This window comes from Pezoporus wallicus, unplaced genomic scaffold (genome assembly GCF_028554395.1).
Source record: "Pezoporus wallicus isolate ANWC-B61680 ecotype Strahan unplaced genomic scaffold, APGP_CSIRO_Pwel_v1 contig_7892, whole genome shotgun sequence".
NCBI lineage: Eukaryota > Metazoa > Chordata > Aves > Psittaciformes > Psittacidae > Pezoporus > Pezoporus wallicus.
Window position 1 is genome coordinate 805,435 of NW_026641897.1, and position 13,980 is coordinate 819,414.

General features: G+C 39.7%; 1 protein-coding gene across 7 annotated transcripts in view; it reads right to left on the minus strand.

The window, feature by feature from the left end:
- Positions 1–13,980, minus strand: part of GBF1 (golgi brefeldin A resistant guanine nucleotide exchange factor 1) — a 106,393-nt gene that overhangs the window by 20,166 nt on the left and 72,247 nt on the right. For 5 of the 7 annotated variants that reach the window (XM_057425677.1, XM_057425674.1, XM_057425676.1 and 2 more), the window contains exons 9-19: positions 13,561–13,596; positions 9,899–10,034; positions 7,412–7,641; positions 6,333–6,501; positions 5,938–6,149; positions 5,157–5,255; positions 4,543–4,737; positions 4,004–4,190; positions 3,392–3,532; positions 2,806–2,894; positions 204–406 (exon numbers count right to left, since the gene is read on the minus strand). In XM_057425677.1, the coding sequence (XP_057281660.1) occupies positions 204–406; positions 2,806–2,894; positions 3,392–3,532; positions 4,004–4,190; positions 4,543–4,737; positions 5,157–5,255; positions 5,938–6,149; positions 6,333–6,501; positions 7,412–7,641; positions 9,899–10,034; positions 13,561–13,596 (1,697 nt within the window). The remainder of the gene's footprint in view (positions 1–203; positions 407–2,805; positions 2,895–3,391; positions 3,533–4,003; positions 4,191–4,542; positions 4,738–5,156; positions 5,256–5,937; positions 6,150–6,332; positions 6,502–7,411; positions 7,642–9,898; positions 10,035–13,560; positions 13,597–13,980) is intronic. The other 2 variants (XM_057425680.1, XM_057425681.1) reach the window with 1 other exon arrangement.

Consider the following 13,980-nt stretch of genomic DNA (forward strand, 5'->3'; position numbering starts at 1 on the left):
TCATGTCTCTAGTGAAAGGAGCTCAAGTATCATGCTATATATATATCTAAGGTATTACCATATGCAAGAGATGCATAGGATTAAGGCATGATGGTTCACAGAGAACTAAGCAATACAAAACCTATGTCTCCACTCTGGTTTAGGGCTTTTTTATCACTGAACTCTTGACTTTCACCCCTTTCTGGTTAAAGAAAGTTACTCACCCAACAAAGCTTTCCAGCAAGTCTATGTTCGTACGGTCACTCACAAATTCCCCAATCATCTTTTTGTCCAGACGAGGATTTTCCCGTAGCCACCTGGCCACCTCATTATTGTCGATGGGGGTTGCAAGAAGGTTCTTCTCCTGCAGAAACTGTATCCCTTTCTTTGGCTTTTGGTTGAACTGCTCTGTGCCGGTTATAAGGAGCTGAAGGAGACATTATGGAAATTACAAGCTCAGAGTGCATTTCTTAATTTAGATTATTCTTGGCATTTGAGCCAAAAGCTAAGTAGAAAATACAATAACCTTAGCATAATAAAGTTTATTGTACTGCATAATCTGACAAGAATGCTAACCAAGGCCAGAAAACCTGCATTCATCACAAGGATTCACTATCAAATAATACTGGACAGAGCAAGCATGAGCTGCTGACTTTGAAAAGCTGACCAATTAGCTCTGCTACCCCAGACATCTTACCTGCTCTATTACATAAACAAAGTCTCTGATGAACCCCAGACATGCAGCAAGATCGTCTCTACCAGTTACAACAGCATTTCTGCTCCAATGCCCTATTCTGCACCCTTTGGCTCCAAGCTCTCATACTCTATCTCACTGCCAGGAGACATGCAGCAAGAATCCTTGGCACTTACTCAGCAAGTGCAAGGAAGAACTGCTACAAAAACTTAAACTAAGAACCAGAAAACATTCTGCTAGTGAGACATGGTCCAGGAACATCTGGTATTCCAGCATGACAAGGCTATCCATAGGCTGGGAAGAACAAATGCATTTTTGGTTTTGAATGAAAGTCAACTACTCTGTCCTGCTTAATTCCTCTTTTAGGAAACTAGACTGTACCCCAGTCACAGTGTAATAAAACACCTAAGAAAGGGTTAACTGAATGTTCTTGATGGCGTTCAGAAAAACCAAAAGCACAAACAACTATATGAACTTTACTAAGGCACCAGAATAAATGTCAGTTCCCTGTTAGCTCCTATCACGATCAAACTGCTAGCGATGACCTAGTGAACTGAATTCGTGACCATCATGATTACTAGCTCCCTTGGGTTTCTCAGTACCTCAGAGTCCACTAGCCCTCTGTTCTCCACTTCCCCTGCCTGTGGGAACATCTTCCAATTGCGGCAAAATACTGAAATAGCATGGAGTGCACAAGGACCCAGTGAGGGCATAACAAAATAATAACCATATGCTGCCTGATATAACAGGCCTGAAGGGACTGTATGTTGCTAGCAGCTGTTCAAGCTTGAAATCCTGTAACCCAAGTGTTCAATGGACTGGTTATACTCCTTAAGACCACCTGAAAGGAGACCAGACTGCTGGCAGCCTGCATTGCATTTACAATCATGTCAGACCTATGCTTCTGAGCTTCTGGCCCTTGCCTTTGGAAACGATGAAAAAATCTTCATTTGATGCATAAGTTATTTTCTGTTTTTATTTAGCTTTTTTCCTCTTTCCAGCTGTGGTAATGTTTATTACTTCAGAGGTTAAAGGAAGCAGAAACTGCTGGTGCTATATCAACATTACTTAAACTGATTGTTTTGTGTGCCGTGTTTACATGCTCAGGATAAAACCATTAGCAGATTTAAGGTCAGAAAACGTTTTTCCCTGGGCAAACTAACAGATTTTTGAGTATCTTTCTGCCTTCTGCTGTAGTGTAAAGCACTGTCCTTTTTCTATGACCACGTGAAACTTCTTCTAAGCAACTCTCAACCACTGGCAATGCTCTTGATTTCTTTTAACCCTGTTTTCCAGCACAATAAAGCTGGAGTATTATGAGAGGTTTTCAGTTAGAACAGTGGAAGCATTATGCAAGCTGCCTTCTCAACAATATTTTATACAAAGTCCCTCAGCAAAGCTGCCATGAAAGCTAGACTTAATGCAAAGCATTACAAATGAAACAATTACTAAATCAGTATTCATTTGTTAGAACATAGGTAATGCCAAAACTCAGTGGTTCTTTGAAGACAAGAACAAGCAGGCCAGTACACAAGACAACAGACAAATACAAAGCTATCAGCATGGAGCACCTTTGTCAACACTAGACCTAGACTGGAACCACTCAGAGTTTTGCATTCCTGAGTTTAGACTATGACTTGGATTAATGAGGTACAAAGAAATGGACATCTAGACAAAAAATGGCTTCATCACAATCAAGACCATCTTTTCAGTTACCCATAATAAATCAGAATAGCAGGCTGGACTGTTAATTTCTACTATGTGCCTCTTGGTATGCTCTCCATTTACAGCTTTGGTAAGAGCAGGGAACCTGCCATTTTTAATGAAAGTACCAATTTATGTCCACGTAATGTAAACTAAACCCATCCACCCAGAAATCAGATGGATCAAGCTTACAAATTGTGCCACAAAATTTCCCCAATGCCTCTTGCAACTTTTAGCACAACTAACCCAGAACAGATAATAATCACTGCTGTCTCTACAGTGTAGCAGATTCTGACTACTTAATTCTTACCAGCAGAGACTAGAACTCAAAAATTCTAAGATACGACCACTCATGCAAAGCTCACATGGGATGGGAAACAAGGAGAACACTCAAAAGATCCATTTGTATAGTATATTCCAAATCATACCTTCTTTTTGTTCTTAATCTGCATAAGTTCCTGAGGGTTTGGAAGGATACAAGAAAATCGAGTAGGCTTCCTGGGAATAGTCTTCTCAGCTAGAAGGATAAAGCATCATTACAGACAAATCTATCTCCAGAATAGCACTCAGCCCACAAGAGAGTCCCATCCAACTTTCAGTCATGGAGTCTTACAGCAATGTGGTGCTATTTAACTACTACATTCCTCCCACCTACATTTTCTCCAGCATAATTGCAGAGTGGCTTCTTGTCCTGGACATTTTCACACATCCACAAGATTTAATTTTCTGGCTATTCTGACTGCCTACATTACTGATCCCCTGGAGGCCTCCTGACTATTAAAAATACTAAGCACTGATTTTATGAATTTCACAGACTTTTGCCCCAAAGTGATCCTCCCAGAAGAAATGCAACAGTTAGCACGCATATTTAGCACACACATGATAAAATGATATTCACCACATAACTCCTCCTGATTTTGAACACACACTAGCTACAATGGTCTGTCATATAGCAGGACCAGTCAGCAAATGTCATATACACTCAGAATGTCAGGGTACCACGGAGACTATTACCTGCTTCAGTTCCTCCTTCCAATTCCATGCAGGCCTCCTTCATCTGGTCAGCCATAAGACAACCACTGGTGGGAGGACATGCCCCAGCTGGCTCTGAGACTGCACTGGAAGATTTTCCCTCACTGAGTACTCTCTCATTATCTGTAGAAATTAAAAAAAAAAAAAAAAAAAAAAAAAAAATCAAACAAACCAACAAATCAACTCACACATAAACAAACCCGTAAGCCAAGGGAAAAGATAGCCACAGAGAAATAATTAACTGATCACTCTAAACTGAACATATGCTCATTCAAAGGAATTCCCCCCAGGTAACTGCAATTCCTCAGTATCCTCAGTATTTTGTCTGCATGAATTCCATGGCATGCCCTTTTTATGTTCTGACTGCCAGTCTTGACATGGCCTTTATATAAAATTCCACAAGGGGCAAATTTTAGTATCTGTAAATTTTACAAATAGGAAGGATATTAACATCAGTGTGTAGTTACAAAACATGCAACAGGAAGACTGAAAAGATATATTTAAGGCGCTTACTATGTCAGCTACCGAAGTGAGATCTGCAAGTTTAGCACAAGGCTAAGCTTAATATAAAAATATCAAGGAAAGTGGTCTTACTATTGCTTGTTTCTTTGGTGCTGTTCATAGTTTCTGGGCTGGATTTGACGACTTCCTTCTCTTGTTGATGTATGTTACTCAGCACTTTGGCCTGGCAATGTGCCTCAGTGCTATCTATAACTGTCAGCAACGCTTCCAGAGACAACAGGTGAACAGTATACAACTGTCCAGAAACTGGGAAGGCATTCTGGGAAATAAAATATAAGTATTAGTCAACTTTCATGCCTCTGTCACCTTAACAGGGGAAGGAAGCTTCCCCCACAGCTTGGGGAAGCCTAAAGCATACAGCAGAACACCCTAAATTTTTCACTGGACACTTTCTAGTATATACTTACTGGTTCATCTGCTCTGACATTATCAAAGCACCATGGCTATTCTTTTCTCTTCTGCTTCTAAATGTTAAATGGCTGTCTTCACCTCTACATACTACTCACCAAGGACCTTCTGACCCCTCCCATTCTTATGTTCTGCATCTTACTGGCTTCCTCTTCCACATCCCACGGCTCCCTCCCTCTAGCCCAGCAGCTGCAGCTCAGCACCTTGGAGAGCAGCTTGGTGAGCTCCTCAAAGAGGTTGGCGCAGTAATAGTCACAGTCGTAGTTAATGTACAGCTCGGTCACAAAACTGGGGATCCTCCACAGCTGAACAATGGCTTCCAAAGCCATCTCCTTCATTTCATAGGGCATCTTTGGGTTTTCCACAGTGATTATTTCCATCAGCTTCTTGACATACATCTGGCAGAAACATAAGGCAGCTCAGTTTAAGGAAAGAAAAGAGAAAGCAGGACAGTGAACAGCTTTGAGGACTACAGAAATAGATTTAAGCTTCATCTTCCCACATGACACTCCGTCTTAAATGATGTCTCATTCTAGTGGAGGTTGTAAAAAGTTTTCATACAGTTCTACCCTTCAGTGCACCTGAATTTACTGTTCTAAAAAGTGGTATAAAGGCAGGTAGTGCAGGACACCAGTTTCAAAGACATTTTATTATCCACCAAGAAAAGGCCTACACGGCCTACCCATAACCCACTGAGTAATTTATACAAAGGTGAACTGACATTTAGATTGTATATTTCTGTTTAACTATATGCATTTAACTGAAGCCCAATAAACCATTGCTAGGCACCCTGTGATACTAAAAAAAAACAACTCACCTCCAGCTGGAATTTCAAATGCTCTCTCATGCTCTCAAAGAGAAGAAAGCACACCCTGAGGGAGGCTGCATACAGATTGAGCCGTTCAACACTCAGTAGCTGAACAAGAAACAAAAATACCTTTAAGAATTACAAAGGCTAATCATTATGCGCTATAAGCAGCAGTACTGTGGCACTGCAGGAGTCTTCTGCAACAGCCTTGAGAGCCACACTTCCTCCCACAACAATGGTATTTCAAAAACAATCCCTTATTCAATCTCCTGGCATCAGTTTTTGGTAACGAGGATGAATATACTTAATTCCCTTCTGCTTCTGGTAACACCTCTCCTAGTACAACTTTATTCTTTTGCCACATCCACAGATCATCTTAGTGGAAAAGGAACATGGGAGAAGACCTGCCTCTGAGATAGCCCTTGTGCAATGAATAGCTTAGTACTCCAAAGGTTCTGCCTACGACTAAGCTGGTAACTTGCACCTATAATTACCTCAATACCAATTATAACAAAACACAGTGTTATCCCATAGTAACAGTTAATTCAAATCACCTTCATACTTCTTGGCCCTGGTCTAAAGAATAAAAAAAGCACACCACTCTGGCTTTGCAACAGCACTGCTTGTTTCACTAGCACAATTCAGAACTCTCACTGCAATGCAGCAGAGAGCTTATTTGAAGACTGAGACCTGCCAAACTTCAGAATACTAAATTCCACTACACTCTTTGATGCAAACTAGTTCCTGAATCCCCAGTGCCATATGACATGCTAGTATAAGCCAGACTCACTTGAAATAGGTGCCGGCACAATTCCTCCTTCACAAGTCCCAAGAGAGACTGGCAATTTGCAATTGCTGCTGACTCCAGGGCAACAGTTAGCAGCTGCAGCCCCATGTGGATCATCACCTCAGAGTTGTGGCGGTCATGAGGGTTGGTGAGTGAGATAAGAAAGCGGAACAGTTCCCTAATACATGGGAGTCCATAAGGGACAAGTGCTGCTCCTAAAGGAAGAAGAGAGATTAGCACTCTGAATTTGCTTTTGGTTTTTGCAGGTGCCTAACAAGTGTTGCAAATGAAATTGTTACAGACCTGCTGAAGAACAGGAACTTATCACCCTCTTAGCAGAAAGGGTAACAGAGTAGTGGAAAGGAGAAAGGACTTAAGCAACATTGCCCACTTCTCACCTTCTTTTTGGGAAGACTGGGTAAAACGTACTCCTCGGGGATTTACATAGTCCATGTCATGAACTGAGGCAGAGTCAGACTGTTCTGCTACATATGTGCACTCCTCTAGGACCTCAGGGATAGACTCAGCAGAAGCTGACTGGATCTTCTCCTCCCTGAGGCTTTCATTCTTCATTGATATCAGTCATTTGAGAATGAAAGAAGCAAAACAAGAGTTAACAAGCACTAAGAGAGGCTTATTTGTTCATAGTTCATTTGGCGCTATTAAAACTACACAGGTCACTAACGGAAGAGGAACAGGAAAACAAAATTTAAGAGAAAAGCACAGCTGTAGATAATATGCAGCCCTCTCTGACCTTTCATGTTCATCTAGTTCTCATCTATTTTACAATACTCCAGGTTGCAAGACTAAGGACTTTGAAGATACTTCTATAGACTAGCAATTCTTGCTGCTCCTGAGGTTAGGATTTGGCTCTTTTTGTTTGTTTGTTTATTTTAAAAGCCACATAATTTCGGCACACTATCAATAACGTCTTAGCATTTTTACCTTTCCAAACATCTGCAGCTCTGAAATGTTACCTCAGCTCTAATCCATCCCCTCAACAATATTACTGTTGCAGAGGAGGTGGAAACAACAGAAAACTTACCGGTGAAGACCTTAGTTCAGTTTTATTCTATTTCACCAAACACCAACAGCTCTATTTCTACAAACTCAGGTAGAATTGTTCACTAAAAATAATAAAATGATTTGTGTAGATTCCTCTGTTTCCCCCTTAACAGTTTCGCTTTTCATTAGGGTTAATGGTATTGGGGGGGAATACAACTAGCTATGTAGATGCATTGTTGAGCCACACAGTTACAATTTCTGAGCCAATAGGGATGGTCTCAAGAGAAAAACAAAGAAGGAATGTTTATGAATTTATAAATCACTCATGGTGAAGAACACTTATTCTGACCCTAAGCCTTGAAATAGAACATATTCCCTACAACCAAAAAGAGAGACAGAAACAGAGTGTGCTAAACTCACAACTAATTTTGCTAGGAGGTGGAACTTTTCTCTGGAAGTTATATTCATGTACCTGGAGTTCAGGCTGATTTTGATTTTCAGTGACTCTGGCCTCATTAGAAGGCATTCCTGCATTAAGTCCCAAAGAAGCAACTTGGTCCAAATCTGTGAGGTCTTCCTTGGAGGTAGCCTGTGAGGACAACTCCATACCACTGTCTGTAGAAGGGCTGACTGCAGATGAAACATTTTCTGAGCTCCCAGAGGAGCTGGGAGAAGGAGCATCTATGAAAGTAACTCCGCTTGCTGATGAGAAACATAAGCAAAAAGATCAGTATTATTTTGTTCCTCAACTGAAAATTCATACATTGAATACAGAAACAAAGAATTCATTTGATCACTGCTTCACACTACCAATAATCTCAGATGGTTATGCATTAATGTAGAGAATGCACATAAACAAAGCTCTCTTTTGCTAAGCTGAATTACATGGGTGAACAGGTGAGATACGAGTTAGTTTTCCAATTAAAACACATCAGTTGGAATCCAATAAACTCATCAAACTACTTAATCATATAATTAAAGAGTGCAGAGAGTTTTTACAACTACGGAATCTGAAAATGGTCTGAAAAGTGTACTTTACTCTCTGATACAATGGCACACTTTTAAGACATTCCTTCAAAGTGAGAATTTTAAATTGACTGGAAGGCAAGACCTATTTCTTTAATTCTCCCTAAATAAATGGAATTGCAACAGAATTCAAATGGGTCTGAAATGGATAAGTGGAGGATTTTTACTATTTCTAAATGAGACAACGCTCCAAGAATCTAAGTTTCCTTATTGAGGAAACCCACAGATTTGCAGCTCCATGCTTCTGAGAAGAACTTGAAAAACTTAAAAGAGTAAAAAGGAGATGATATACTGCAGGGCACAGTAATAAAGGTACAAACCAGAGTTATGTTATGAATGTGAAATGTGTACAGTTTCACCCAGTGGTGTTTTATTGCTGACTTGAGTTTTGAAAATGTCTTAAGTAGCTGGATGTTACTCAATTTTAAAGAAATGTAACAGAATACACAATCAATTTTGCAATCTTTTCTTCTTCACCCTCTAAGCCGGGATTCTGGCCTAAAAAGCACCATTAATACATTATCTAGCACTACAAGGTCAGAGTTAATAATATACTTTGTACCACAGCTCAGTTTTCTCTCTAAAATGTTACAGGAATTCAAGTGCTCTTTAATGGAATTTAGAACCTACTTTAAAACTTAAATACAATGATGATTTATGTAGAGATAAGTTCTCATATGGATGGATGTTCTGAGTTACATGCCATTTAATATTATTTCCTTAAGTTTTCAACCAATCACGCTGTTGTGTAGAAACACACCTGGGATCATTCACACTACACTGAGTATTTTCCTGTGACAGAGTAAATGTCAAACTAGGTATTTTACACAGCTATTGTTTCTATTTTTCTGTCTGCTTCCTTTCACTGTTAACATTTATGTCTGAGACACCAAAACGTAGAGTGAACAAGAGAGAGTACTTTGCAGCCAGAGGGACTAATTTATCCAGGAGGGGTTAAAAACCAGTTATAGCTATTTAGTCTATTCCCATACAACAACAGGATAAGGAAGTTCCCCAACGTTATATTCTTGAGCTCACTGCACTAGTCACATACTGTATTATTTCTGCAGGCTGGATCAAAGCACATGAAAAAGGATTCATGCGTATACTCATTAGTTTCCTGCACACAACCTCTTTTCAGCTACTTTTGCTGTTCCCTCTACTTTTTTTCCCTACATAACTCTTCATGCCACCTTACCACATCAAGGCCTCTATTCTCATAACAGTCATAAGCACACCCCTATTTCCCTGTCCCTTAATGAGTGCAGCCTTTTATTCAAATTTCATGGACTGTGGGTGCACACTTTCAGTCTTTACATCTGTAGCGAGTGATGTGTTCAGTCACCCACCCTTCATACCCACGCTTCTTTGCAGCCCTCAGCTCTACCTGTATATTTTCCCCAGTCACACTTTGCTCTTCCCTCATTACCAACACACCATTTGGTACACCATTTGGTACACCCTGCAGGAATACACGAAAGAATGTGTCACTTAAGTCAGCAATCTCCTGTTGCAGGAAACCTTCTCCCCAGCTCCATTCCTCTTAGCTCTACTCTTGCCAGTGTTTTTGTTTTCAGTTTCTTCCATGTACCTGCTGCATCATCAAACTTCTCTGCACCACACAGCTGCCCACAACCTCAGCCACCTCTCCAGGTCCTCATTCCCTTTGGTACAAACCACCCTGTAAGGCACACCGAAGGCAGAGAAATACTGCCAAGTTATCCACAGGACCACACTTTCCTCCATCAGATATTTATTCCATCTCCTTCAACCCCCTTTTCCTGGACCTGAAAATCCAAAGTCACTGACCTAATATTAAAAAAAAAAAAAAAATCTAATGCAAACCAACATGTTAAAAGAAATTAGATAAAGAGATTCAAAAAATGCTCCTGACCAGACACTGTCTGGTCTCTGGAAACAGGTTTCAACTTACCTGTGGTGTTACTACCATTAGCTGCTGGCTGTTCTGTTCCAGGAGAGACCTTAGTTACATGGCGAGGAGGTCTTGGTGATCTCTTCTGTTTCTTCCATTTTGATGATTCACTCATTCCTCCAGCTCTCATTTTCAACTGAAAACCAATAATCATTATCAGCATAGCAAAACCACACAGCACAATGGATTACACAAACCAACACACAAACACTGTCTCAAAACCCTCAAAGTCAGGCAACAGCACTTAAATGTATCACACAAATTAACCTGCATCTCAAAATCATGCAAAGCAGCCCCTGATTCCCCATTACCCATATATTAGCCAACACTCCGTGTCTGAATCAAGGAACAATTTACTGCAGTTAATCTGCTGCAATATATACTTGGCAGTTTAATTACCACAGCACTCCCTCTTCCTTATCAATATGTCCTAGCTTTGCATTAAGATAAAGAATTCTCTTAGACCTAGAGGCACATCTCAAATCTCTTTCCTTTTGCCAATGTTTCCAAACTTCTAAAGGGCATCAATTAAACTAGTTAGGTTTGATACTCAATTAAATTTTCACCACCTATGCACAGAGGCTGAGAAAGGGCCTGAGCCCGAATCCCACATTACAGTCTGCAGCTGTCACTTATCTCTGGGCTCAATTCACTCTTGATCTTCATAGCAATGCCATGTTCACTTTCCTCCAGGTATCCTTCAGTACTGACAAGTGTTTCTCTAACACTTCGCTTGCTCCTACTGCATGGCACATTGCAAAAACTACCCTAGTGGTTTAGAAACAAACCATATTCTGCTTTCACCTGCCTTCTGTCATTACTCCGCTTCAGATTTAAATCTAACCTAATCCTTGACATCCTTCTTGACCAGCATCCTACTTCTACTTCTTATACAGGTCTTTGATCAGGCAAACAAGAACCACAGCAGGAGCAATGCAGACTGTGTGGCACTTGCTGGAGTGTGCTTTTACTTCAGTCACGTGCAGATGCTCCAGAACTTCCTAAAACTGGTATGACATTTAGCCACATGTACAATAGCAATGGCAGGCCTGAAAACAGCTTCCTTCTAAAGTAAGTTCCTCTAAGTGCAGGACTGCACTTACTCTTGGATTTGTTAGCTGCAGCCAGTTTTTCTAATGCTGTCAGACCTCTTCAATTTGAAGTGAAAGTCTAACCACTGAACAGGTACATTATATGCAGTGGAAACCATTCAGCAAGTTTCAGTACCAGGTTCCCACTTGATATTCTTCTTTGTAGATTTATCATAGTTAAGTTCTATTTTAGGCATAATACGCTTATTTCTTATATCCCTAGCATCAGATTTAAGTTATCTGGAAGACAGCTATATTCTTTAGCTTCTTCCTTTTTCTGCAACTTGCCTCCTGCCACTGCTACTCTTCTTACATGCAATAAACCTTCTAGGTAGGTTCTGCTACTTGTTTTTCCATCTCTTTCCCTTTTCCAGCTAGAATTTTAACTTGCTGTACATGGCCTGTCATTTTTCTCATTTAAACAAAGCTCGTGAAAATGTTATGTCCCAGTGCAGTAAACCATTTGTGTAACTTTTCTTTGTACCACAAATTCTACGTTTGATGACTAATCCCCAAGTTTTAGCTACACTACAGTTTCCATGAGCTTGTTAATTAGCAGATGCATAATTACTTTGCTCCTTGTTACTTCTTCCAAATTTTGAAGCAAGAATCCCCTTCTAAATCACAGCTTCTGAAAAACACTTATGTGACAAGCACGCAGCTAAAAATAAAATTGCTTCACCTCTATTAGTAGTTTCCTTTTCAATTTAAAAACCCCTCAAGCCTTAAATATTACCAACAGTTTTACTCATCAAAGGCTTAAGCTCCTAATTACACCATACAGTTTTACCTACCAACTGTTCCAGAAATAGCCCTATTTATTTTTTTCTCCCTTTCCATCAACTTATAAAATCAAATCTGAAGACTTATAGTTCATTTATCAAACTACTCAAGTAGAAAAGGAAACCTTGAAGCATTATCTGTTAAACCCAATAAAGTCTGTTTCGCTTAATTTCAAAATAATACAGTTTGCCTCTAGGTACTGTATTCTGTTACCATGATTTGCTATGTAAAAAGTTACTTGCTAATAAAAATTAGGGGGTGGAGGGAGACACAGAATTGAATCAGCAAAATGGAACCAAGATATTATTATGAATAAACCACATCAGTCCCACTTCTTTTGCCCCTCAGTCAGGCTATCAGAAGGTTCAAGCTGACAATTTAAGTATTACATCTGATCTCCCCTTGCAGATACCAAATACAACCTCAGTTGAATGCTAGCCCTTTCGAAAAAGCACTTCTCTTCAGACACGGTATCAATTTTTAGTGATTGTCCATACTTTGTATTAACTCCAAGATTCCTCCTCTTGAGGGTCATAAGACGCATGCCCACCTGTCATCAATTTGATGAACCAGTGCCCTATTTCAGAGACTGAGTCACAACAGCTTCACATGGATGGGAAACCATTTAGTCAGACAAGCAAAAAGACTCAGTTGATTTTTAAAGAATCCCAGACACCTAATCAAAGTATAAACCATTCTTTATACTTCGGGGGTGAGGTGTATGCGGGGTGTTGACAATTTAACAGACAGGGGAAATTACCCAGTAGGTCTTTTCCATCTCTTACCATCCAGTATAACACGTGCCATACAAAGATGTATCCTTTTATTAGAATTACCTGCTAGGATTACCCAGCACTACCTCCATATCATTTCCCCTCCCTCCTTTTTTTCTTTTGCTATCTCCTATAGATAAGAGGGAGAAAACTACAACGACAATGGCATAGCTTAAAAAAAATTGCAAAAGCAAACAGAAATGCTGAATAGAAATGTCTCACCAGTGCCAAGGGGCTGTATGTTGTTATAACAAACAAACCCTGGGTTTGGGAATTCTAAAACAATATGAGTATCAAAGGACAACAAAGTAACATCTTTAGTTCTGTATTTTGTATTGAATTAAAAGGTAACACTTGCTTCTTATGTTAGTATAAAAAAATGTAACATGCCCCCCACCTTGTACAGTTCACCTTTGACTAAAGGATCTATTTATAATGCTTGGGTTTACCTTCAATACCAAGTAATTTCCTGATTTCACTAGAAAGCTTGGTTGCATGTTAACAGGCTGAGATTTTAAACCTAAGGTTGCTTTTGACTAAATCCTGCAGGTAAATGACATGTACTAGATCACTAAAATTTACTGAATTTTAGTCGTAATCTCAAATTTTCCTTCCTTCTCCAATGCTCAGTGACATTATAATTGCATTAGTTTTCTAGTTGCCAGCATCCTTCAGATTAGATTAAGCTTGTACTTCCACAGTAAACCTACCTGAAATTAGTGTTTAAAAAACATTCTTTAGAAACCAGAGTAGAGAAGGAGCTCAGAGCTACTGTTCATTCATCTTGGAACTCAGTGCAGATTCTATTACATTTATCTGAGTTACCTTTGCAAAAAGAAACATATACACAAAATTGCAGAAGGAAGAAGCGTACAAGACTCCAAATGCTTCCTTTGATAGTAAGGTTTTAACAATAAAACTCCAGTTAAGATCTAGGAAGGTGAAGAAAAATGTAATACTACATAATTCTTTTTAAAGGGTCTGTGAAATCTCATTTTTCTATAAGCCACCTTACCTGGACTCGTTTGTTTTTCCATAATATACTGTAAGCCTCAAGAGAAAAGGGCAGGGGCCAATGATTAGTAAGTAAAGCGATTATACTTAACACAAGCTCATTCTAGATGCAGAATGGAACTGATCAGCACACCAAGTAGCGTTCAAGACACAAAAGCATGCAGAGAGAACGCAGACCACAACCCAAGTCCTGGAGACACCAATGCATTCCAGTCATCTCACCTACCTTCCTGTATTGCAACAGCTGATGAAGTTTATGTCATGAAAGTTATTTATGCATCTCTGGCAACTATGAACATAGTCCACCCCCAAAATCTGTGAAAACTCAGATTTAGGTTCATCCCAATTCTCACTGGGATCCAATATTTAGCTACAAAAATTTCTGCTGCAAAGAGAAACATGTCTTAGCCTTTCCTTCTGT